General features: G+C 34.0%; 1 protein-coding gene across 8 annotated transcripts in view; it reads left to right on the top strand.

Annotated features, from left to right (window-relative positions):
* QKI (QKI, KH domain containing RNA binding) overlaps positions 1-27,842 on the top strand; it is a 165,752-nt gene that overhangs the window by 54,527 nt on the left and 83,383 nt on the right. For all 8 annotated transcript variants that reach the window (XM_062572307.1, XM_062572305.1, XM_062572304.1 and 5 more), the window contains exon 3: positions 12,686-12,802. In XM_062572307.1, the coding sequence (XP_062428291.1) occupies positions 12,686-12,802 (117 nt within the window). The remainder of the gene's footprint in view (positions 1-12,685; positions 12,803-27,842) is intronic.

Raw genomic sequence — 27,842 nt, 5'->3', positions numbered from 1 at the left:
CTAGAGTGATTTTCTACTGTTTTAAGGTAGTCTTGCATTAACTTATTCTCTTAATAGGCGTTTGTAGTCTTTACTGAGATTACTTGAGTAGGTATCTGAAAGTTCAGGTTGACTGTATGTAGCTAGATAACACACCAGGTACGTCTTTCAGACCTTGAGTAAAAGAGATTAGAGAGATTTTTGAGCCTTTTTACTCTGGGAATTTGTTGTATTGCGTTTAGTCTGATTTACTTTTTTATATGCTCTATATAAAGAGATTTGTGGATATGGAGCTATAGAGTTGTTTGAAAATCTCTTGCTTTAGTACATGATACTATTTATGATGTGCTGGTTACTTTTTGAATTAGCATGGTGGCCCTCAGTTTTGAATTCTGCAAGTTTTTTAGATCAATGCAAATATCACTTGTGTAATCACATAATGAAACAATGCTTGCAGATTCTAACTTGTCAAATTAATTTATTCCAAATTCTATTTCAACAGTAACCTGGGTTTTTTAAAGTAAAACAAGAAGCATAGAGCTTTTATAGTTTTGCGTTAGAAGTAATTTAAAGAAATCATCCTAATTTATTTGTCAAACTTCATAGTCCATTTATCTGACTTCTGCAGCTTCTGTTGAAAGTAACTTGACCAGTGCAACTTTTACAGTATTCTGAAGTTTCTTACCTCTTGCACAATGTAACAAGATCTTCATGACAGCAGTATGTTATGTTCATTTTCAAAAAAACAGACCCCCCCCAAAACCTGGTGGCTCTCCTTTTTTTTTTTTTTTTTTTTTTTACATAAAAAAGTGCATTACTTTCTAGCTTTTATCTGAATACTGTATTATCTAATGCCAAGATTATACGATGAAATAAGTGTAATTTTGATACAGAAAAATGTAGAATAAATAATGAAGAAGGTCCCTTGTGTATAGCCCTATGCCAGCAGAAACTCTTAGTAGTCCCTTAATTTTAAATTAATAATTACACAAAATTTCCTGGCATTAATGGTGAAAACTTGAGTTAATTTTTAGAAAACAATTGAATATCAGTTAGTTGTGGTAATTCTAGAAGTTACTCAAGTAGATTTAGGATACTTGCTCTGGAATAGCCTTGTAATTAGCAAAAGAACATACAGAAAAAAGACATTAATCTCTTTCACCACTTACAATCTGTCAAAGCAATGCCTTTGAGTTAATGATATCTTTCTGTTAATGTATAGAACTTTTATTTTTATTTTTGCCCTTTTACTCCCTGGGAAAACATATGCATTCATTGCATTGCAAAACAAGATGGAATCTTCTGTCCAGAAGAACTGGAAAGAAATTTTCAGAGAAGGCTATACTGTATTTTTTGGTTGAAGATATGAGTTAAAATTGTTAGTATATTAGATGACAAAATACTTTTTTTTTTTTTGTATTTTTTTTTTTTTTTTGTATTTTTGTATGCATGTGTACAGGAATTACAACATTTTAAAGACTTACCACTATATTTTGGCAATGGGTCCTGACAAATGCTTAGATCAAATAGGTAATACGGCAAGCTCTGACTGCTCTAACTAGTTTTAATGCATTCGTTTAAAAAGGATTAGCTATTGCTGAGGCTTTTTCATGTGCATTAGAATTTTAGTGCTGAAAATGGATTTTTATGAAAGTATTATTTTGAATTATTTCTAGCTATTATGATCACATTTTAAAAACATATCTCTAAGCATATTTGATCGGTTTACTTGATAGTTTATTCAGATGTTCTCTTAAAAATGCAAGTTAAGATTTTGGAGAAAAACGTTTCTATATTAGTGTGTGTCTGTAGCTGCCTCCCATGCGCTGGCAAAATCTTTTATTTATTTATTTTTTTAAAAAAGTCTCTATTAACATTATTAAACTGACCTGGAAAGCTAGCCTGATTTTTATAGATCTGATCCACTGTATTTACATGGGGTTTGTAGAGCTGTTTGTCGGTTAAACAAGCTCTCAAAGCCCTCAGCGCAGAGGTTATTAGAGGTGAATAATATGGATTTAAAGGATTTAGCAATTCATTCTAAATCCCTGCTATACTTTAAATGCATTTTTATTTTTTGCTTTTTTAAGGAAAGAGTATTAAGCATTAGGATGCCTTCTGAATATAGTCTGTATTTTATTGAAACCCCGTGGATAATCTGGTTTGTCTAGATTACAGCTGCAGTGATCAGAAAAAAGATATAGATTTTTTTGAATGATTGCCAGTGGATGTGAGTCCACTCAGGCAGAAATTAATACAAATAATCTGGTAACTGGGAGGTCAAATCTAGCAGTAAAATTAACCCTGTGGAATTGTGGCATCTTTAAATGCAATATGTTGGTATTTTTCTTTTAAGGTGGTTCTATTTTCTTATGTTGCTGTGCTGTCTTGATGTTTTAATTGTACTGTACTGCTTCACAAAAACAATTGTTTTTATTTTAGAAGGAATATATTTATTTGTCCCCCAAGTAAAAATACAAACTCAAGTTTTTTATCCAGAAATCGACAGAAATAATGATGCACTGTTTATTTTGACGTATTTTGAACTACTCTCCTGAAGTATTTCTGAAATAGTTGCCCTCTATATCTATTGGTTTTGACTATAGTAAACAAGTTATGACTATATGTTGATTTTAAAAGTAGTAGATTGCAGATCATAAGAGAATGGGTCATCAGAAAACTTTCTATTCTAATTGAAATAGGAAATACCTCATATCTTGTTTGAAGCTCTTCTTTCGTGGTAAGCGTAGGCTTGTTAACCTTCCACTGAATAGCAGGAATATAGGTAGCAAGGAATCTTCCACTGAATAGCAAGGAGTACTGTATTGCTGAATAGGACTTAGGGTTACCTTTTGGAAGATGTCACATATTTTTACATGATTGTTGTAATTAGAGTTTTAATCGTGCTTACAGATTTTTTTCTTCTTGAAAAGTGGAAAGTAAAATCTAAGCATTGAAAATCCTAGTTTTAATATAAAAATCTCCAAGAACATTTACTTTATTCTACCACCTGCTTTAATATGTTACTCGGAGAACTTTACTAGTGTGAAGCAATAGTAAATTTTTAGGTGGACCAACATGTTCATTATAGTAATCCATCCCTAAAGTCATGAAAGCATGCATTACTGATGTCCAAGAGGAAGGACTGCAATTTTCAAATCTCTTAGGAAGAATGAGGTGGTATTGTTCACATGGAATCTTTACAGTCTTATGATTAAAGCTTTAGAAGAAAAAATGACAAATTGAATTTTGTAAGAGTGTGTTTGACATTTCTCACAATAGACTGTGGAGTCTTTACATAACCAAGGTCTTACTAAATACACAACAGATGCTAAATATTATCTTCAGCTTTCTTCAGCCAGCTGCATTGTACCATGTGCATGCTCATTCAAGAGGTTTTAATTGCGAGTGTAAAATAAGCATTCATGTCTGAACTGAACTGGTGCCACTTTTGTTATTCCCTAAATGATGTGAATTAAGGCTTAAATGACACAAAAGGTGTTTCGTGCAATTAAAATACCTTGATATGTAGAACTGAGATTTAAGTTGTCTCCCCAGTGCCCACCCTGCTGTTACAGTGTACTCTAATGACTGGCTTTCTGGAGATCCTGTGGAATCTATACAGTTGCAGTTGATTTAGAAACCCATGTTAAGAAAAATAAAGATCTAATTGGAATAAACTTAAAATGTTACCAAAATCACAAAATGCGGGCATTTTTTTGTGTGATATATCACAGACTTCAAACCACTGCATGCTCTCTCTGTTCTCCTGGTATACATTTTAGTAATGTATTTTAATTCTGTTCATATCCTTTGTTTTGAATTAACAAATATTTTACTTACAGAAGTTTTTGACTAATGTATCTCGCCCCACAATACTTTACCAGATCGTGCCTATAACAAGATGAACTACTCTCTGGATTCATTGAAAAGTGGTTATGATAACTAAATTAGCATTCCCCCCTCCCCCCCCCCCCCAAAAAAAAATCACCAAGTCTATACTGAAACTAAAGTATATAAATAACTAAATAAAGAAGGAATAAGTTTTAGTAAACTGCATAAGTACATTAGACATAATTCAGTAAACAGTCAAGTGTTCAGACAAGCCCTTTCATCATCTTTGTTTGTTGGTGATAAAGTTCTTGCTGTTTTCTCTATGACAACTTGTATTTTCAGAGAACTGGAACTATTTCAAGTGTATTCTTTCTGTTGTAAACACTCTTACTAAATGTAGGGGATTAAATTTCTCGTGCTTGAAGTAGTTTCAAAGGTGTTTGACACGGGGTGTTAGGAGTTTTGGTTTTATTTATTGCCCTAACCTTTGGTTAGGTACTGAAGTACCTAGTTATGAATGTGACAGATCATAACTTTTTGAAGCTTGATATGCTGTATCTTGTTTTTCAATACCTTAAATGGTTTTAGTTTTAATACTGCAGTGTTGAAGAAATTATTTCATGAAATAAGCTTTTCAAAACTGCACTATGTCCCTAAGTTTCTTACAGCACAGTATTTCTAATTTACTGTTAACTTCATCTCCTTTATGCTTCAATAGTTCTTGTTTAGCTCTGATTATAGTATTAGAATGGTGAGTGTCAGATAAACCCAGCAGATACAAGTGGGTCTGTCTGACATAAGCAGATTATACATGTTGTTCTGGTATTCACTACGTATGTACTTAGGCATTTATGGTTATTTCATTTAGAAAACACGCTGTATAAAGGGATGGAGTGAATGTTTCTCAGGCATCGTTGTCTGCAGCTTGACTTTTAATTGCCAGTAGGACTTCTTGGGAGAGACTTTAAGAAACAACTTCTCTACTGTCACCAGTAATCTTAATCAACTACCTTAAGTTAGTTTGAGTAGTAAAAATTAAATTTCTGTATGTGGTTACTGTTACCTGTGTTTAGTATTTTGGCAGTGATAGTACTGTCCTTTTTCTTTCTTTCTTTTTTTCTTTTTTTAAGCCTCTTCCTCCTGTAAAATCTTGTCAGATAGTCTGATTTTCTCAGTTATGCAAAACAGATGCCAAATTCTGCTGGAACATATTTTTAGTGCTCAAAATACATTCTAATGTATTGAAAGATTTTACTATTTCAAAATTTTACTCATGAAACATTAAACCTTTTCTACCAAATTTGTTAGATGTGATCAAGTGTCTCAGATGTGTATGTAAACTACTCATCTCTACTTACAGTGAATCAGCTGTGGGGTCATTGAATAAGCTGTGCATATGATACACTTGTTTTTGTTTGGCAGTAGTTCTCATTACTGCTTTTCTTGAACACGTAACTGTGTAGCTGTTTATGTTGTGATATGTGTTGTTGAATCACTAGAAATACAAAATAATGCATCAAATATATTAGAGATTTTCCATCCAGAAGAAAACAGACTTTATTTCCTTAAATTACCATATATTAAAAATCTGCTAGTATCTTTTCTACTGGATAAAACACTGGCCATTCTTGGAAATATTTCAACACAGTATCTTAATTAAATGAAAAGGACTGTAAGGTATACTGAAAGGCTGTGTCTTCTATAAAACTCTGTTGGTATATTACTATGGATGGCAAAAGTTATTCATGGTGATCATGAGTTAAAAGATTTCTTAGATGTGTTAGTTTTCTTGAAAGTAAGTGTGTGTGTGTGTGTGTAAACATATATATATGTACATATATATAGTATTACTACTGCTGCTACTGGAAATAAAGCTTTGTGATAAAGTTGTAGTCATTGAGAAGATCAGTATTTGCTTATGGTATGTTAAGTCAACAAATGTAAGAATGTTACTGCTAAAAAGCATTTTCAGTATAAAGTGGATTAAATTGTCCATTTTAAAGTTATTTTTATTTTTCTGTAAACTGTTGCTTAAAGCAATTTCAAAGCTATCTATAATATCTAGATGTTTTTGCTTATTAAACACTAACTGAAATTATAATATTAACTTCTCAAAGTTTAAAATGATGTGTTTTGTTTTCCAGTACCTCAGATGGTATATTCTTATTTCAAGAATAATTACATTTTTATGAAAGCAAGTATCTGAAAATTTTTATGATTATGTAAAAACTAGCCTAGAGAGTGACAAGTGTGTAAATATTTTTTGGAGAAAGAAATGTGTTAGCAGTACCATAAATAAATGTGCCTTTAAAAACAAGAAAAGAAAAGCTCCCAAACCTGCTAGTTGTAGTAGGTCAGTTAAAATTATTGGTGGGTTCAGAATATCACCTGACTGGCACAAAAACCTCTTTCTTCCATTTAGAGTATGTTTCATCAGCTTAATGTTAGTTTTTGTCTTCTAATGTAGTGTTTCTAATTTAAATATTTTATCTATAGAATTGTTTCAATTAATTACATAAATACATGCTTTTCTTTAGTAAAAACATACATGAAAATAAGTACTCCAGAACAGGTCAATTTTAAGAAATTTATCAATACTTAGGAATAATGCTAATGTTGCTCATAAAAAAGGGTGTTTACTAAACAAAATCTTGTCATACACGTTCACCACACTTTCTTCAGAATGCTTTTCTACTCTAGCTGCTGTTCACTTGTAAAGCGTAGCAATGAAAGAATGAAAAAGTACATTTTAACCTATAACACTTAATTACAGTAAAACTTGGAAACATTTGGGAGATAGTGGTCTCCCAAATGTTCTTAAATTGGGGCTCTTATCATCTAAAGACATAAAGGTTTTCTCCTTGCTATCAGCATTGCTGCTTACTCAAGATAAAATTGCCAGATGTTCTCCGTTATAACATCTGGTTTCAGTTGCTTTTTAACTTTGCTGTATTTTAACCACTGAACTATGCAAAGTCTTGGTCTTCAGCTTTTCTTTTTTTTTTTTTTTTTTGTGTGTGTGTGTGTGTGTGTTTTGGAGGGGGGGAAGGAGAAGAAGGTTTCAGAGAATGAAGCAAGTAGGAAATGCTGCTGTCCACATCTTTGCAAGTGAAATATTTTAAACATTCTTTTGGGCAAGTTTGAGTTAATTCCTGTTATAGTGTATAATTTGAAAAATGACTTGAGTATGCGAAGGATACATGTGAAATAGTTTTCTGTTCTGATCAAAATCCACTTAAAGCTGGCAGAATTATGTCTATCAGTTGAGTGAACTGGAGAAAAGAAGATTGTAATTGAAAAAATATAATTAAGGAGAGGGTAAGCTACTTTTTAAATGGTATAGAAAAAAAGTTTTTGCCTCCTGTTCTGATTTTAAAAAAATAAATAACAATTTAAATAAATTCTTCTTAAAGAATTAAAGACATTCTTTTTAAAGAATTTAAATTCTTTAAAGAAAGAAAAAAGTAGCAATCTCAAAACAGTAAAGAGAATCCAGGATGCCATAATTATACTGAAACTGATTTCTACGGGAAGTTAAGAATTAAGTGACGTTCAATAAGGCTGGACATTTGTTGCTACAAGTACTCAGTTGTCATTATAGTGTTGGGCAATTCAGAGCATTTAAGCCCTAATGGGGATCAGAAAGATGGTGAGACCTCACGTGCATTATACCAGATTATTAGAAATCTGCATGTACTGTGATAGTGTGTTTTACTCTGAGGTGCACTTTGAGGATCATTATCAAAGAATAGGCTCTTATATAACTCCGGAATTCTATAAGATTCCTTTTTAAAAAGATTTCTTTAAAGATTGAAAGTTTTTTTTTTATTTTTGTTAAAGAATTTTGCTATATTTAGGGGGTGGTTATTATGTTTAAAGTCCAGATAGTAGAGCATCTTTTGTTTTTATTATCATGAGGAACTATTGAGAATTTAATGTTTACTCTGTGAATAAAACACTGCATTGTCAAACATGTATCATATCTGAGGAAGGTATAAGATTTCTGAGGCTTTTCTCAATTTCTTTAAAATTGAAATAGATTTTTAAGAATAACTCATTCAGGCTTATTTCCAATGTTTAGTAACTAGCTCTGCAAACTCAGTGTGTATTAAATCATTGGAACATTTGCTAATAGGACAGCAGAAAGAATTAGTTTTTAATTGAGCAGAACAACTTTTAACCAATGCAGGGATTCATACTCTCTCTCTTGCTGTATTTGGATATGTAATCAAGTAAGATTTTTTTTTCAAAATTCTTCTCTAGCAATAAATGTGAAGAAAAAAAGAGTTTTCATTGGCTGAAGTAGGCTTTCCTATATTTTACTTCTGAGTTTCAAGAGAAAACACAAAAATACAAGAGACACAATAAGAACATGAAATTTAACACTACTGACTTTCAAGTCCCTCATTATTTAATTTGCATGCAATTTCTCAAATACTGTGTGTTTCTTATACCTATATTAAAAAATCAAATCGTCTTCTCTGCAACCTTTTATAGGTCAGTAGCTGTAAGTCTTTAGCATAGTTCATTCTTTTTTCCTTTATTTCATTTATTCGGGGTATAGAAGCTGGTTTGGTGTAGAAAGACTGTAAAAACGCCTGGTCTGCTTGGGGGGTAATTGCTGTCAGCATAGGGAACGCAAGCTGTTTATATCAGAGGATTTCTGACACGGAGGGCATGTTGGGGAAGACAAATTTTGTCAACTTTTAGGAGTGTCAGTTGCAAGAGAACAATAATTAAAATCCTACACGGAGTGCAAACTCAGAGGAGCTTTTATGCTTCACCTAAATGTACTTGGTTCTGCTTAAATGGCTTCAGTAACCAAGAACCTCATATACGCTCTCCAACATACTGTATGTTGTGTCAGAGCATATTTTGAGCATTAACTCAAAAGGCAACAAATGGCTTGCTTACAGGATCTTGTTGGCATGTATTTTGTATGTGCTGAGGACTTGAGAAAATTAATGAATTTGGGAAGCTGAGGGAATGGGAATGAAGATGCAGAAAAGCAGGCAGGTAGGAGTAGCATCATAGTGTAACTGTCTGAAAGTTTAGCAAATGGAGGTTAAGAGCAGCAACCGAGCTCTACTAGATGCTGTAGTTCTTGGCTTTTTGTCAATCAAATTAATTTCTGTTGGAGATTCTAATTGATTTCTAATTTTGAGCTTGTATAGGAAGATGTAAGAACACAATAAAAATAGACTTAGTCCAACTCTTCTAATAAACAGGAAAATGTTTATGAAATACTACAAATGAAAGTGTTAGTCATATGAATGCCTATTATGCACAGAGGTCCATTACTTACTGAGAAGGAGTGACTGATACAATGAAGTAAAATGAAGTATTTGATTGTTTGCTCACTGTTGATATAGAGACTTTTAATCTTAACATGGGACATATCTGCTTTATTAACATATTCGCCCATTCTAACATATATCAGTTTATATTCAAAGTGATACAGGTCACATTATAGATTAAAGTAAATTATAAATAATTATTCCTGGCTTTGATTCCTTTAAAAGTGATAGAACAAACAGTATCCCTAAAGACAGGTGTATAATTTGTAGGAGAACTCATGGTGATGAGGCTGATTGTAATTGGTGAGGACACAGGACAAAGAGCATGAGAAATACTGGATGAGAAGGTGATAAAAATGGTCTTTGAACTTATTAGATGTATCTTGTTTCAGTAATCATGTTTGACAAGGCATCTGGCGTGACAGATAAGAGAAGCAATAGGTGCTGATTTAACTGGTTTCTGGTAAAAATTGCTGACTCTTCCCCACGAGAAGGCTTGATCTACACTATTGTTTCCTGAATTGTGGTCTGCTGGCCGCTGGTTTGTATGTGGCCCATTGAGAAGAGAATCATGAATGTTTCTTTCTTACAGAGCTTTCAGCTAGAACTTTGAGAAGCAGCCTGAGAAACTGAATGTTGACAATGACCCATTGGCACAGAAAATTTGAGAATCACTTGTTGGAATAACAGTAACTGACTTAAACTATAATAATGGAGTACTGATGACTACAAAATCAGCTAAGACTGCACCTCAAATGGGGTCCTGCAGAGGTCTCCCTTGGCTTGGATCTCTTACTATGTTCAAGAATAACTTGCTCAGTGGAATAGAAGACACACTTAGAAAACATTTAAGTCATACCAAATACTTTCAAAGACAATTAAAAATCAAAATGATCTTGCTAAATTAGTGCCTGAAGTCAACAGTGTGAAATTCACTAGACGAATTGAGAATATGCTGGTGAGGGGAGATCATAGTTGTACATAAATACAAAACTGAAGGGACTGGGGGATATCAAGGTTGCATATGAATACAAAACTGGACAAAATTGACTAGGCAGAGGCATGAGAGAAAAGTATCTAGGATTAATAAACATTGAATGAAATATAAGAACTGAATTTCTTTTGAGGGAAGAAAAAGCTGGGATGCCTTAATAGAAATGTGGTTGTAAGATAATTGTTGAGTAACTTATTCCTGGTGAGGTCTCAGTTGAATTACTGCCTTGTCTAGGCATCCTACTTTAAGAAATGGAAATTGGAGTGTCCAAGAGTGGTCAGAGTTCTGGAAAACATACCTATGCAAGACAATTGAAGGCATTAATATATACAATTTGAAAAGACTGAGGGATAGAATTATCTCAGAACAATTTACAAGGGCTCTTTATAAAGAAGAGACCCTTTTGGGAATAGCTTGAAAAAATAATTGACTTCTTTTTAAAAAGAATGTATTGTGGTTAGATTAGCCATTCCTCAAGCAGAAGCCACATTTCTAAATGGGATCCTGACAATATGAGTAAAGCTGCAAGCTTGAGAGTAATAAAGATTTCTTTTTTTCTTTTCTTGGAATCATGAGTTGTTTTATTTTCATCTTTATCCAAATTATCTTAAGTCTTACAATTTGAATTAGTTCTCTTTTAATAATGATCCAATCCAATATGAATAATGAAGTGATGTCACAGCTGGTAGTTAATAAAATATTTAAGGCTGCTGTCTGTCTTGGAAGACAGAGAATGTAGTTGTAGTCATCTTGTATGGGTAAAAAGAGCTTTCAAGTTCAGTGCACGGTATTCTGTTTTTGCTGTTTCATTGGAATGGGATGCATACATAACGATTGAGTAGTGTGTGGGAAGTGCAGTTGGGGAGAAAGGCAAGTTAGATGCTGTATACATGAGACTGTTGTGATTTTTTTTGTATTAAGCACAAAATGTGGAAAAAACAAGATTTAATAATGATTCAAGAGAACTTCTATCACTTCTAGCTGCTTTGTAGCCTAGTCTCGTCTTAGTAAATGTTGCTTAATTCTTAATTTCCTGTATTTAACAATTTGTGTATGCATTTGCAAGTACCTTTAATTTTTAGTTTTTCCTCTCTGAGGGTTGATTGAGACTTCATGATGCATCCTTTTTTTTTGAGCTTGAAATATTAAATTACTTCAAGAGTATATCTTCCTTCAGAACAGTTTAACCGCGGTGAAGCAAACATTTTTGTTGAAGAACTTTAATTTGCTTGTGTTCATAATTTCTGCTCACTCTTAAATCATCTGTTTTTTGATGTTTTATAAGGATTTCAAATATGTTGAGTTATAGTACTTGAAACCAATTTTAATTAGCTGAGGAAATGAAAGCCAACAGCTTTGTCATAATTCCATTGTATAGCTTTGTTTACAAGGATCTAAAATAACCAGACTCCGATCTTTACTGTGCAATTTCTTTTCTTTTAATGTATATGCTGGCATTTAGTATTCAGTCTGAAATTTCTGGGTTTATGTATATTGCGAACCCAGTGCTACATGTTTGCACTATGGCTGTCAGAATACTATGTATTCTTAATGCCATCTCTCCTAATACTTATTAAAAAAAAAAAAAAAAGTAGTTATAATTTCCAGGGTCTGTGACTGAAAATAATGAAAGAAAAAAATCCACTGACAATAATGGCTAAATTCCAGAGGGTTATTGTGTTCTAATGGTGGTGGTGGTGGGGAGATTGTTGTCTCATGATGTTTCTTAGCCAGCTAAAATGGAAGGTTTATTTTGTGTGTGTATTCAACTGATTAAAATACATGGCTTACAAAGAATCACATCTGTTTGTCACTTCCACAGTTTATATATATATGTATATATAAATAAATAAAAATCTCGGATTAAACATTTTCCAGAAATGTTTCCTGTAAAAACTAAAAAATATATATATATAACAATCTTCAGGTTTTTTTGATAAAGGAGCTTTTATAGAATGGGGTGATAAAGCGAGTTTTGGTAGATGAGTGGTAGATCAGCAGCCTACTGGTCAGATGGAGTCCACCAGAACAATATGAAAGGGCAAGAGTGAATGTTTTTTGAAGGCTTCTTACATGTAGGAGGCCTAAAGGACTTGCCTGGAAGGCTTGTGGCCCCATGCCATCATGAGGCTGGACCTACATGCGTCATCTGATCAGTTCCACTACATGGAAGTTGTACGTGTTTGGTCATGAACGTTTTCATGATGTTGGTCTTGATAGTGCTGAGGAAGAAAGGAGGCAGATTTTGTAACATGCCTTATAGTGCTTCTGTAAGAGGTGAGGTGAGGTGACTTAACCTGAAAAAAGATTATGAATACTGCTGCCTTTGACTGCCAGCTGGTAAATTGAAAGGCTATTTTCACCTGAAATCAGCCTACTCCAGAGTAGAGGTTGCATAGGTATCTAATGTACTAAATCTGAAATTGTTCCTTGTCTCGTCTCATTCTTTTACCTCAGGTATTTAGTGTAGTATTTTAAAATGATAAACACTTGATAGTGTTGTAGGGATGAAAATATACCTTGTTGGATTTTTAATTAATTTTGTTTACTTTTGTTTTATAGAAATATTTTTTTTTTCCAGTTTAACTTTGTTGGAAGAATCCTTGGACCCAGAGGACTAACGGCTAAACAGCTTGAGGCAGAAACAGGATGCAAGATAATGGTCCGAGGGAAAGGCTCAATGAGGGACAAAAAAAAGGTAAGTTCTTGAAAGGTAGTGTAGTTTCAGATGCATAATTTCCTTTCCTAATACAAAGGAAAAGGGAATGTTACCCCTCTGTCACCCCAAGGAATGTTCTGATTATATGCTTTTTTAGTATTAGTATTTATAGACTTAGTGACTGACACAGCCTTTCTTTAAGAAAGTAAATGTTCGTGCCCCATAATGGTGCAATTGGGAGTCTTATCTAGCAATTTTAAAGTATTCTGCAGTAATAAAGTAACTTCTAATTGTGTCGAATGTTTCACAACATAAAGGTGAAACTGAAGTTAAATATGTTTTTTTAAGGAAGGATCGTTAATCTTACAGGTGTTCTTAAGAACTTTCTTGTGTTGAAAACTTCTTTGTGTTGCAAAAAGTTGCAAAACAGCAACTTTTGCAAGTAATGCAGATTGGAAAAAGGATTTCATGTATTTGTGGCAGTGAGTTTTGTCTGTAACAAGTGAAAGAACAAGCACCACATTTTTGAATTTATTTTGAGTTGAAGGGGAGTTGAAATGTAGTTAAGAGTGTTCCTTACTCACTACTGTAATACATATGCTCTGTCCATATAAATAGGAAAACTTTTGTTTTCAGGATAGAACCTTCTTGAATGTTACGTTGGCCTGATGATATCTCCTGGAAGTCATTGTTTTTTGCAATTCATTTTCAAGGTGTTTTTTTTCTTCTCTGATTACTGCTTGCTGAACTTGTACCTGCATCTCTACTTCAGTTTGAGATGAGCACTTAGTAGTACTATTTTTATTTTTGTTACCATACTTTTTTATTTTTTTTTCTTTAGAAAACCTCTTTTTTTCTTACCTAATCTACCACATAGTCTGTTCTGTTGGTGTATGTGTAGCACATAGGAATTAAAACAGACTTCTGAAAAACAACTAAATAGCTGTTACAAACTTAATTTTGTTATGTTATTTCTGTTGTTTAGATTATTAACTTCTGAATAAAGGTCTGTTCTGAACTGTGAAGGGTTTTTGGTTGTCTAGGTTTTGTAGAATTAAGAAGGTGGTGTTGTCTTAAGTGATGCCTGATTTATGAAGGAGTTAGAGGAATTTCTTTCTTAAATTATTCTAATTTACATTCTGAATTCCTTCTACCTCCTGGTTTGCATGAATATTTAACATATAAACTAGTCTTGTTATTACAGAGTTTTAAGCTGTAAATTGGCAAGAACTTCTGGAGTTGGTATTTTTGTAAAGGATTTTGAAATTTAGGTTTCCTATAATTGGGGGTGGTAAGAGACATTAAAAGTTTTGTGAGTGCTAAAATTTCAGCATGCTTCAGTTGTCCTATGAAATTGTGTGGGTGTTGAAGCTGTATGTTGAAGCATAGCGTATGTTTGCCAATATGTGAACAGTCGTCCATAATTTTGCTTATGACTATTAATAGTATTCATTTTTATTGTTTTTTATATATACATATATATAAATTCTACTTTTATATATATTTTATATATATATATATATTCTACTATATTGTAGAAAAGTGGCTATTCTGGGGCAGAAGATTTATTGGAGATATTGCCCCCTTTTACAGTTTGCAGACCTACCTTAGTTTTCATTAGAGTATTCCAGCTATGCTGGAAAGTTGCCACTTCTTGATAGATTAATTAGGAGTTACGACTTCTGATTTCTTGTGCATAACATCAACAACAATAAATATTCTTTAAAATCTAGAAGATTTCAAAATTTACATTAGAAAGGATAAATTACCAAACTAGTGACCTCAAAGTAGAACTATTAATACCTAAAAATGAGAATAGTTTAAAGTTCATTCAGCTTTTTCCTACTTAACTTTAGCTTTTGAAACACAGATTGCATTTTTATAGCTAGTACAATTTTTCAGTTTTACTCGTAAATGCATGTCTGTTTATCGTGACCCTTCCTTTCTTTTAGGAATGCAAATTTGGGGATTGGGGTAGTTCTTCAGGAGTTCGGTTATATAACTTTTATTTTGAATAAAATGATTAGTTTTGGTTCGTTTATATTCATAGGTATTAGAAACTAAAACATTTCAGACATCTGTTCTATAGCAAACTTGTGAGGTCCTAAACATAATAGTCTAAAAATAATACTTTAGTATTAGTAGTAAACATATGTATATTTAAGAAAGACATTAATAGTGTTGCTCTGATACATCCTTAAGTTTTGCAGATCAGCTTTGCTATGTGGAAAAGCATCTGATCCATTCAGTTAATGTTAGCAGTAGCTAAACTTAAGACAGTTAACAGTAGTGAAAAAGAGAAGAAAAGTTGCATCAATGCTTCTATTTTCTCAAGAAAGGGACACATTCCTCCGTAAATGTTCCATTTGCAGATCCTGTTCTAAAAAGCACCCAGATGAGTGAAGATTGCTTCAGACTTCTGGAAATTGCTGCATGTATTTCCTGGGACCTCAGCTTGCACCCATGGGTCCCACCCACCCCCAACCACCTCCTCTTCTCCTTCTTTTCCCTTCCATTTAGACTACCCTGAACAGAAACTAGTGTGAGCCAGTGAATTCCAGATTGGCTGTGGTGATTTTTCCAAGATATAATTAACTGTGCATTTTGTTAGAGCTATAGAGCCTTCATTCTTTGAACACTTTTCCATTTAATAGGTTCTCACTGAAGATATGTCCAAGACTGAAGGCATCCTGTTTCAGCCCTATCTGTAGGGAGGCGCTTATGTTCCAGCAGCAAGCATAGTATGTGTGTATATATTATGTCCTGAGTTTACACTGAGCTCTCAGACTTTTTATAAAGTCTTATCATCTGTACTACCCATGATTGCCTTCCACTATGCCTCAAAATCAACCCTTTCCTGTGGGGAGTCATTTGTCTAGTTAGCATGGGCAGGTTTTCTGTCTAGGAAAATACCTTATCCTATTGAAGTGGTCTTTTTGTGCTTTTTTCCCTACTTTTTTTGTAAAGCTCTGTTCCAGAGAGAATATGCAATGGAAGCTACTGGAGTTTTGTCTTTGAGGAAAAGCTTGTAGGAACTGGGACCTTTTAGTATGAATCTGCTTCTTTCCTTTACTTGAAATAAGAAAAAGTAAATTATCTGCAACAAAGTCTAGTTCCAAATAGATCAGACAGAAGGTAGTACATGTTTAAGCATTGACTAGAGTGGCTGGTGGTGAATCTTTACTTAGCACAGTCCTCGTTGAGACATTTTAGATTGGGTGTATGATTGCTAGGATGTCAGGATGTCTTAAAGTTATTGTTCCAATACAGGATAGGAAAAAGCAGAAACCTGTTACCTCTTCTAAGACATCCATTGTCTGATATTTTTGGAGCGCGGGGTGCTTGACAGTTGATAATTTCATGAGATAATAGTACAATTAGTATTGAACATATACGAAACAAGTTGCTTGATAGAAACTATTTTCATGCCGTCCCTTTCTAGTCGTTCAGTAGCTCTTTTGCTGTTCTGAGGTGATTTGTATTAGTCACCAGTCTGGTATATTTTTCAGTCTATGGACTTTTTGTCTGTGGTGCAAAATGTTCTCTTGTATGTCGTGTGAGCTACCATTGTTGCTGCAGTAGCAAACATCATTTAAGCACTGATTACAATGCAGTTTACAGTGTATCTTGTACCTCAACTAGAATAGATATTTTGGTCTGATTTTTCTTCCAAAAAGAAGAATAATTGGAAGCTTCATTCAAGACACAATCACAAGCAGAATAAATTAAGAACCAGTGACATTTATCAGTTTCAGAAGTAAATACATATCTTGCTATTGGCCTGTGCCCCCTTTCCTTATGAGTTAATGCTTACAGGTGAACCCCTCAGCCCAGGACAGCTTTCTTTGGCAGTCAGAAGTATAGTATTATCATATGGAAGATTATGCTTTGTTTTTGAAAGCCCTGTCATCTCGTCTAGAGGCGATACTCTAAATAAGGAGGAGGCTTTTAGAGTTTTTCCTGTGTGCTTGAATTGCTTTGAACTTTTGGGGAGATTATAGGTAAAGGTTAATTAGTATGTAAACTTCGTAAGTATTTTTGATATCTGTTAACCTGCTTGCCCGTTGTTACTTATAAAAAGTTTTACTGGAGATGCTGAAGAATCGGTTAGCAAACCAGTGTCAGTGACTAATGTGACAGTTAAATGACACCGAATACCACCTCGTAGTGTTAATTATCCATCTACTTCTCTCTTCCTGCCTTGCTAATAGTAGCAGAATGCAAGGGAAAATATAGACTGAAAGTGAAAACAAATGCAGAAAAAAAAAATCTTGATTTACTCTGTAGAAATTTACCCTTCTGTGCTAGCCTGTGAACAGAAATAATGAATTAGAAATCTTATGGTCAAATCTTCGTATGGTCAAGTCACTTGAACTGACATCAAATCTTGAAATTTGCTGACAGCTTTCCCACAGAAAGCAAGGGAAATTCTCAAGTCGTACCTGTCTGAGGCTCAGCTGATAATCAGAACAAAATTAAAATCAAAACTTTAATTACTGAGAATATTGTGATTAGAACCTGGAGATACTTGTAGTAGGTTGGAGGTAGGGGGTGAGGGATAGCTCCAAGCATTTATCAAAGGCTAATAAGTCTGTAACTTTATTAAAGCTCTGAAGCTATTCTTTGCTTAATTAATGAATGTACCTGTCACTAAGTAGAATGGAAAATAACAATTCTCACAACAAAGAATGCTATTTTATAAAAGGGAAGACTAGCCTGTGATGGATAAACAAAAATGTTGGTTTTCTTTCATCTTACGCAACTGCTTTCAAACATTGGCACGCTTGTAGAGAGCTGACTCAATTTTCTCTAACACAGTCTGTCTTGATAGATCATGGTGCACCAACTCTCTTACTGTCTTGTATTTCCACCTAGCTATATTAGATGGCTTTCTTATTGTTTTTTACACTCATGAAAAGTTTCGCAAGTGACCAGGACTTGAAATTAGATTCAAGTTATGTGAGAGAGTACTTCTTAAAATAGCAGTCCAGATAAGGGTGGTGACTCATCTGCTTATTTTTTGAGGTTTTGAAAGACCAGAGTGTTAAAGTTTTACATGTGAATGTTTGAAAGTTGTTTTTGGCTGATAATTCCATGCATTAAACACAATTTTATCTCTTTTTTGAAGCTTAATACTGCTTTGCAGAAGACATAAGTTCCCTCTTCAGAAAGGTAGTAAGTTTAGCTAATGAGAGGTTGTAAGTTCCTTAAGCCCTTGAGGAAAAAGAGTAAAAAAATTTAACTCTACTTTCATCATGTTGTTTACTACATTTACATACTATATAGGAGTGCTATTTATTTGTACCATTTTAGTACTTTTTATCCGATGGTATTTCGGAGAACGGATATTGGACACTGTCCAATAGAATGTCTTAACATGCGTATGATTTAATTTATAAAATAAAGCAACTATCATTAAATAATAGCGCAGCATACTTGCAGAATGTGATGTTATATTCTATTAACTTCAGTTTTAATTATAGGATGCTCAATATTTATATTATATGGAAAATACTGTTTATGTGGACAAATAATAAAGGTGTGATGCTGGCACATATGTTAGAAAAGAAAATATTTAGCAAATAATGAAGTAGTTCTGTATTTCAGAATGAAATGTTGATCTGCCATTAATATTCTTTTCTTCTGGGAGTAACTTGCATGGTTCAGGCCCTTTACTTGTAACATCTGCCTTGTCCACAAGTATGCTACTGCTGTCTGATAATTTAATGTATCTGTGTTGTGAAAGCATGGACATGGTTTGGAGAGATCATTTAAAAAAAATCTGTAATTGCTTACAAAGATGGGCTTTTGAGTACTTCTCAGTATGGTGAGAAATAAGGGAAAAAAAGCTGGTATTTGGTGACATTGGTATATGATTCAAATGAAAAGCAAGCCCATGTGCATGATACATGACCAAGATTGCTGTCCTTTTTTGGACATATTAAAATGTATGTAAAGAGGGAAATTTTGTATGTAGATATGTAGTAGTGAAAAATCTTCTAGCTTAGAATCCAAACCTATTGAAGAATATTCTTAGTTATATAATTATAGTTTAGAATTTTAAGAGTATTATACTTAGTATTCCATATACTTAGAATGTACTTAGATACACCACTTTACCTTCCTGGAGGCTCAGTGTGAAACACAAGATGTAATGAAAATAATCTTGGTTGCTTATCGGCTAGATTTCTTTTTCAGTAGTGACTGGTGCAGAAAATAAGCTTTTGTGTTCCAATTTTAATACCTTTATTGCATAGGTAGCTCCTTGTTTTGTATGCAGCAGTTGTTGTAAACCTGTTTTTCTGCTCTAAATTTTTCCCTCCCTTAAAGAATTGCTGAAGCATGGCCTGTTTCCTGTCTTGCCCATGCAACTTAAGTCTCTTGAATTATATCCGTGTTAGTCTGGGAGTGATGCCCCTCCTATAATCTCGCATCTCCTCAGAGTAGCTATTAACTAACAGCGTGGGGTAGGGTGGGGAGGAGGAGAGAGGAAGTGTTCACCAAAAGGAGGTTATTCCTCTTAACAAGTTACTTATTTAATTACATAAGATAATTAAATGCTAAAGGTATAGTAGTAGAAAACATATTTCAGAAAATTCAAAAAGAAATTGTTGAAGATAATATTGAAACATTCCTTGAATTACCCATAACTGAAGGCCAAGTTCTTTTAAGTCCCTTTATAGGGGAGGCTTTATAGATCCTTTTATAGTCCAGAGTCTCTTCTAGACTATATCACCTTTGTTTGCATATCTTTCTACTTTTAGAGCAATTTCCTTTCTTTATTGTATTCAGTTTATATTGATAGTAGTCAAGTGTGGCCACAGTTAGTTTGCTTGTTTATGGGATTGTGAATTTTACAAGAAGGGAATATTTTCCTTAAATTTTATATAAAGCTTGACAAATACTCCCTACTTGAAATAATTTATTGCACAAGTCTTGTTACTTAACAGACTGAGGAATATTCTCCTTTTCAAGGGCAGAATGATTTTGTTTTGAAGGATAGAAAAATTTAGGTGCCTGAGGGCCATAAGAATTATTGCAAACCAATTTCAGGAAATATCACTCATATGTATCCGATGCAATGTATCTTTAAACAATGTAGATAATTTTTAGATAACTTTTGCTGCTTTTGATTTTTTATATTGAATTGGTTGCTTCTGCAACATGCTCAATATAAAGTTGCAGTTTTTAACATTATTAAGAGATGTGTGGCTGTTCTTTGATGTGAAAAGCAGCATAAGCCTTTGACTTGGGCATGAAAATAAGTGAGTTAATGACAATAAAGAAACACTTTGTTAAAGACACTGAAAGCTATAGACTACACAGAAGAGTGTAATCTAAGCCACTCTAGAAAACAGCTTCTAATCGTCCCTCTCCTTTTGTCTTTTTTTGTTCTGTTCTGTTTTGTTTTCTCTCTGAGCAAAAAAATTACCCAGAGACAAGAGAACTAGGATTATCCTGAAATTGGGGGAAAAGGTAGCATGGAGTATAGTGGGAAAAGTATATATAAAGGGAAATTGGCATTGCTGTCTGAAGATTTGTGTATAAAAAAGTCTCTTTTTATAAATTCAAATTACACATCTGTGAACAGTAATTGACTTGTCTTCATCTGTGTCCTGATAGGAAATGTCTTTCTGACAAAGTAGTTGTTAAGCTTCTGTTAGATCGGAAATAGAGTGTTAAATTACTTTATAAAAAGTTGACGCTACAGCCCACAGGTGTTGGTACCTGCCACTTGAACAAAAGCTTTAAAAACTTGCGGGAACTGTTCCCACATAATTATTTTGAGGTATTTAAAAAAAATCCTCCACAAACATACCTACATTTTTACTTCTGTCTAATTGAAAAGAATGAATAGTTTAAATGGTGAAAAGCATGTTCTGTATCCTGGAAGTTTTATCACCGCACAAGACTAACGGAGAGCATATTTTGAGAGGATTAGCTCTACACTTTTTTTTTAATCATTGAAATAACTTATTTGAAATTAGCTTAAATCTGACAAGTTAGTCAATGGTGTAGGTATTTTAGTAGTGTCAGTTAATTATCTATATCTAAAAAGATAAGTTGTTTCATTTAAAAAAAAAAAAAAGAAAGAAAGAAAAAAGGAACCTAGATTACTCCTGAATGTGGTTAATGAACTTCTTTAAATTTAGACTTGATTAGATCTCAGTCAGTGTTGTTAAATAATGCTGAACTGTCTTGTATTTGCGTCATCCTTTAGTCTCAATAGATCTTACAAAAAAAATCCTGTCACCAAACAGACGTTAGCACTGATATGTTATATATGTATGTTATTACACAGAGAGCTTTTTTTAATCCTAAGGTAAGGATTTTTGATTTGTAAGGAAACTATAAATTAGTACACTTCTAAGATATCTAAAATGCAGGCAAGTCTGTGGAGCAGAAATACTTAATATTTTCATTTTTGCGATTCTAGTTGAACTGCTAGGGAAAAATGAAGTGCTTACTGCTTGTTTAGTTCACTTTACAACACAGTAAACAGTTGTGATTCACAATCTTTTTTTTTTTTCTGCAAGGAGAAACATTATTACAAGTTTAAAATTTGTAATAATACAAATTAGAGCAAAGTTTTTATACTTAATTGTATTACCCCCACCACAACATTGACTCAAGTTATGCTTGTGTTAAAGAACGTCATGCTTTATTGGGGCAAATTTAAACCTTGCTATTCTATGAAGAAAGAAATAATGGTGCTACTTTATGAGCTTGCTTACCAGAAATGATTTGTATTCAGGGCTGGATTTTGAGTAGTTTTGCTGAGTAACATGAAACCATACTTGAATTTCCATCTGGAAGAGACTCTGGACTTTGCTTGAGACTCATCTGGATTTCCCTGAACTGCATGAAGGGTGAATGTGCTCGAGTTCAAGAATGCAGGCTGAACTTTATTGATTCAAGGGAGAAAATACCGTGTTTGTCTATTTCCTGAACATTCTTTGCAGCTCTCAATATGAATTTTATTTTGTGCTGCAGGCTGGCAGAATAGAATACAGAGAGTTGTTTGCCATCCTGCATATGGCTCTGTAGGGTCAGATTTAACAGTTTCACTGAGACTGATAGGAAAGCTCTTCTGCATGAAGCAAAAGAGCAAGCACGAAATGAGATGCTGCTATTGATGAAACTAAGTAGTTAAATTACTAGCCAAGCATTTAGAAGACAGAAATATCTGACTTTCTGCTCCTTTATTGTTTTCCAGATAGGGAGATAATCTGTTGCCTTTTTTGAAAAGGTACTAGGATTCATTTTCATCTTGGAAAATCATAAAATTTTGTTCATACTGTGAATATATCTTAGAAATATACAGGTGTTTAAAACTTTTAACAGCGCAGTGTAGTATTAAGTACTTGTATGAAAGGATTAAAATTTACTCAGACGTTTGTTAAGGCCAGATATGCAAATCTATTTTCTTGTTAAAGAAAACTTGTTACTCTTGTGGTGTTGTAGAACACTTAGTAAAACTTAGCAATGACTTGTACTGAAATTGCTTGGAGACTGTTTAATTTCATTAGAAGAATCTGACATTCTCTGTAAATTGTCTGATTTGATTATTTAGTTTCACAAACTAGTTATGGAACACATGCACAGTATTTGTGGTTGTTTGATGACTTTATTACTATGGGTAATCCTCAAATGTTATTTGGGTAATAAATCAATTTACGGTTCTATGTTCCTGCAAGACAATTGGGAATGTAATCTTGTCCTCTAACCTTTAACAGCCTGAAGTGGAGAAAACATTAAGCTATTTTTGACTGTGGGAAGTAGAATCTGCAAAACACTGACTTCATTCAGTCAGTTCTCAATAACTTGCGTGTCTATGACAGAATGGAATAATTGGCAGCTGAAGTAGCTGGAAGACTCTGGCTCTAGCAAAATGATGGGAATATCAAATTCTTGGTTGTTTCATTAAAAAATGTTATAGAATTATGTAGAAAGCTTGATGAGAATGGATTGAATCAGCACAGGTGGGAGTGTCTAGTTGGTACAAAAGTGTCATGAATTTGCTATAGAGTTGGTGGGAAGCACCAAAATGTCTTTATGAGTGAAGTAATAGTATTCCTGGGGAATGAACTTACATGCATAGCATGTATGAGAGCAATAGAAAATAATTTTTAGAGCAATTATGTTTTTGTAGCAAGAGTTAGAGGAGATTTTTCTCTTTAAGACTTTGAAGGGTCATTAAGCACACGCTCTTTCTTCTTAACCTTTCTGTTCTTTTTTTTTTTTTTTTTCAAACTAGATCAGCATAAACTTTTTGCCCTCATTCATAAAGTTCTCCCTTGTTTCATAAGTTTGCTTTGTTGTCCTTGCTTTGATATACAGTTCCTCTTGTATTCTGTAGGGAGATCTTCTGTGGCTGTCATCTTCACCAGTGTGGTAGTCTTGGTTCTGTTGACTTGTTGCTGACTGATGATGTGCTTTTGTTGACCATTATTGTGCTTAAAAAAGGTGAGGGGAGGAGGCGGGTGTATCTCCACAGTGCTTCATATACCCTCTGCAAATATAATGAGATGCCATAGAAGTAGCTAAACAGAATTCTGAATTCTAGCAAGACTTTACTTATTAGCATGAAGGTAGAAAATGATATAAACACTGGAGTTAAACTAATGTTGTAAGTGGGCAAATTGAGTAAGAGAGGTGAGGTGCAGCTCAATGTTAATAACACGAGAGGCCTATTGTCAAACACATTTAAGAGAGATTTAACATATAGGAGAGCATCTGAAAAGGTGTGTATGGGCGGGGGGAGGAGACAACAAAACATCCAAAAAATCAAAATTTCCAAGAATCAGAGTGACTGGTGAATTTACAATTTTTTTACTAGCATAGAAGTCTATTGGAACACGAGCTCTGAATATTGACTCTCTGAAGCTCTGTGTGGAGTGTAAGTGAAGATGTTACTCTCAGGCTTGATTGTAGGTAAGAGGTCTCTGTAGCTAATTTGTAGGTGTGACATGAGGAATAGGTAAAAATTAAAGACTAATTGGCATCTCTACTATAACTCTTGAAATGTCTTTTGATTCTTGATGGAAGTAAATAGGCAATATAATTATCAGCCTTGCTGTCCTGGCTCTTACGCATCAGTTTGTCAAGTATCTTCAGTCTTGCATAAACCAGTTTATAGTTATTTTTATTAGTATAAACCAGTTTTCTCAAGTGTTCCCATGCACAAATCTGTAGATGTTTGGTTTTGTTGTTGCTTTTCTCCCTCCCTCTCTCCCCTTGCCCTCATCCTTTGGTATTACTCTGTGTCGTGGCACAGTAAGGTGGCTGTGCCTGTTTGCAGTCAGGATGACATTTCATGGATCCCAGAAGGAGATAGCTGTTCTGAGAGGGATGCAAAATGACAGAGGAGTGAACCTTGCAGTTCTAACATGGTGCTCGTTGGCTGCCTAAAAAGAATGGTTAGAGCTGGGAGTGCTCCTTTTTTGAAATCACATCTTTAATTTTTAGTACTATTGATGATAGTTTATCTTAAGAAAACTTCCTGCAGCCTAATAATCAGCAAAATCCTACCCTGATGCCATGAATGAAAAACTGCAAACTGTTCTTTCTACTCTCGAGGTCTACAGTTGTTGTAGACCAAGTGCTGTACATCTGTCTGCTGTGCATCCTGGCACTCTCAGAAGAGTTTGAGATCCTGTCCAAAGCACGGACACTTTCTTTTGCCATGTTGAGAGTTAGATTTTTTGCTTTTGGCTCCTACTCTTCCTCATGTCAGCATGCAAATTCCTGTTCTGTCCATAAGGTCTTTGAACTCTGGAGGTTTTGGCCTGGATGGACATGTTCCCTTGGATTAAGTATGATCCCATACCTTACTGTACTAGTTCTTAGTGCTTGCTGCTGCACTGAGACTGACCATTCTGGTAGCAAGTTCTTGTCAACTTTAGCAATTGTTAAATTTGTCTTGAGTAAGGAATAAAGCAGATGTTTACAGAGCACTGACCCAAATATGTTAATACCAACACTGACACCGTTTCTGTGCCATTTGGACTGTTTGGGTAAATGGTTGGTAATGGTAAATGGGATGCTAGCATACAGAAATGGTTAATGTTTCTCTGGGCTCAGACATTGCTAAAGGATTGAAATGCTACACCACAGTTAGCTCCCCTGTCTGAATCCACCTGATGTACCTGACTCTTGATATAATTGATTCATTTAACTGAATTATTTTAGAGCTACTTTAAGATGCAGTACTATTGATTCAGGTGCCCCACATATTTAAAACTGAAGAGGATATTATTTTTAGGTTGCTGGCAACTAAGCCAGCATGAAGAACTGACAAAGCACACAGTATCATGTAATTTCAAGAACTAAAAGCTAACTGTTAACAAATGAAGACCTTAAAGATTTAGAATGAATTTTTATAGTGAAAAGTGTAGGCTATTTTGTGTTGAGTGTAAATGTTATATTCACTGTCCATCTAGCAATTAAATGAGATTCAAATGACCAAGGAGTCTTTGAGGTGGTATTGAAGCAATCATTTATGTTTAAAGTTGACATGCTGAAATTAAATCTTTCTTTCTGTTTTGACTGACAAAAAGAGCTAGAGCTTAAATCTGTGGACTCATTAACTCATACAGCATTCAATAGAAAAGTCTTAAGATGAACTGTGTTACAAGCGAAATGGGGAGATAAATGTAATGGTTATTAGTGCAATTTGAAATACTCTAACTGGTCTGGAAAATAGTCAGATGTAATGGAGGGATGGAGGTATTGCAAGGACATAGGTTGTTGCAGCCTGAATAGTGGAATTGCTCAGTATCTGGTTTTTTATATGAAAAATTCAATTCAACTTGAAAATTAACTTTTTGAGATAGTTATTTTGATAGTAAAATTAACATTCTTCTGAGAAACTTCCTTTTCTAGGAAGGATGAGATCTTTTGAACTTGCAATGTCTTTTATACACATCTGAAGAAAAATGTTTTGAAGAGCAAAGTACATTACCTATTAATTGTGTTTTAATTCTATTAGGGTAGTCCAATTTTACTTGGTAACTTGTAGCTTCAGATCTGTTATTTGCCATTTAAGTGCATTAGTGTTTCTTGGGAGATTCTTCTATTACAAAAGTCAGGTAGGATAAAACATAACATGTTAGGATGAATCATATTTGGCCTATTATTTATGTTGCTGTTGAATACATTTTCATTTGGCTTTTTTGCAAGCAAAATAACTTTGTTAGTTGTAGTAGTAAATATACTAAGTTTGGCTAGAGAATGCCAATATTGCCTGTTGTCGAAACTGTCAAGGTCTTGGCATTTTGAATCTAAGTTTTGAGATCCTGACCTTTCCTTCCACAATAGTAGGTATTGAACTTTGCCACTCTCTTCCACAGAGAACCACCTTTACAGGGGCATCTGCTGGGAGGGAACATTCAGCTTCCTCTGTCAGCAGTCTAATTCTTTACCTCAGTAAGTAGGGGTATGTAGGAGTTCAAATATTCAGGTTGCATTTGCTGCTCAAAGAATGGTTCATAGCAGCCATTAAGGAAGGAACAATGGAAGGAATGTAAACATCATATGGCAGCAGGGAGTTGATGGACAGTGAGTTTTGCTTTCCTGGCTGCTAACTAAATTGAGGCTCCCTTACGGTAAGAAGAGGAGAAAATAAAATGAAGTTGAGTATTTAAAGGAAAAAGTAAAGCAAATACGAAGACTCACAAAATGCCAAATAGTTTTGGTCATACACATAAATGATTTTCAGTAATTCTGCATTTTTTTGGCTGTGTAATTTAATATCATATATACAGTTACGAAAAATACAAACTAAAATTTTTGTTAATTTGAAGTTATAATGAGCTTTGGTAGGGATATATATATATATTTAACATATATTAAATTAATTGTAAGATCATTTTCACTCCCTGATGAGCCATGTTCTGTGTAATGGGTGCTCATATATTTGTCTCCAAAACTCTGATAAATACGATCTGACATTTTTAAGACAATAGCTATTTGATGAATGGCTTGTGTGTACAAGAGAAAAGAATAAGCTTGATTGCTTACAATCTGACGTTTGAAAAAGCATTTTTTTTAGATCTCTGGTATTTGCATATCCAATTGCTATGTAATCAAAACTAAGTGAACTGTAGCTACTTGAAACCAAAAAAAATGAAAGGCAATCATCTTTACAGGGAAAATATCCCACTCATATGTGAGCCTGTCTGAATATTAGAGTTATATTCTTCTTGTGTTTAATTATAGGTGTCTGACTGAGCAGCAAATTTATGCTTGTGTATTAAAGGAGTGAATGTGACCCTGAAACATCAGCTTTCCTTTGTTGTAGGGAAGCGTTGGCATTGAGAGAACTTAACAGTGTTGTGTATTTTGGTGATAAGGGATTGTGCCAGAATAGCTGTTAATTACCTGCTTTGTTTGATATGGAAAGTAGTGGTTCTGCACTTTTCTTCCCACCAGTGACAGTACTCAATTAAAACTTGTATTAAACAGTGATAATGCTCTCATTTATCTGGTGGAGGAGACATGAGGTGTAGAAAATAAACATGATTTTTTCAGCTGTTTGGAGACTGCTTTGTTTTTTCTTTAACCTACTGACAGTAAAAAGCTGTTTAGTATAAGGTATCTTATTCTTTATAACTCTTAGATGTTGCATTTTACTAGTTCTGGTTACAATGGAAGTTTTTTAAAAAAATCTTTCACTGTAATATGGAAGTTATAAATTTGGAAGATGCTTATCCCATCCTGTTTCCTGCCATTTCTCTTTGGAAGCATCTGTTGTCGCGGTTTCCTTATTTCACTTTGTTTTGAAATCTTGTTAATGTGTCGGAAGAGCTGTAACAGCTAAATCACATAGGTGATTTTCTTAGCTTACGTTAACGTTTGCTCCTTTCGGGGGGGGGGGGGGGGGGGGAGGAGGATTTCTTGTGAACAGTGTGTTTTTTCTTTTGAATGTTTCTTAGGAATGGTGACCAAACTCTGTTTTGGATGGAATGCTGTCACTTACTCGGATTTGATTCTCTTGCTTGGGAGCTATTGTTTTTCCATATGTGAACAAAAATATCAAAGAGGAATAAGGCAGGAAAGTGAAACTACAAGACTTAAT

This window comes from Rhea pennata, chromosome 3, assembly GCF_028389875.1.
Source record: "Rhea pennata isolate bPtePen1 chromosome 3, bPtePen1.pri, whole genome shotgun sequence".
NCBI classification, from domain to species: Eukaryota; Metazoa; Chordata; class Aves; order Rheiformes; family Rheidae; genus Rhea; species Rhea pennata.
The sequence above is the reverse complement of the archived record's forward strand: the minus strand, read 5'-3'. Positions and strand labels throughout refer to the sequence as shown.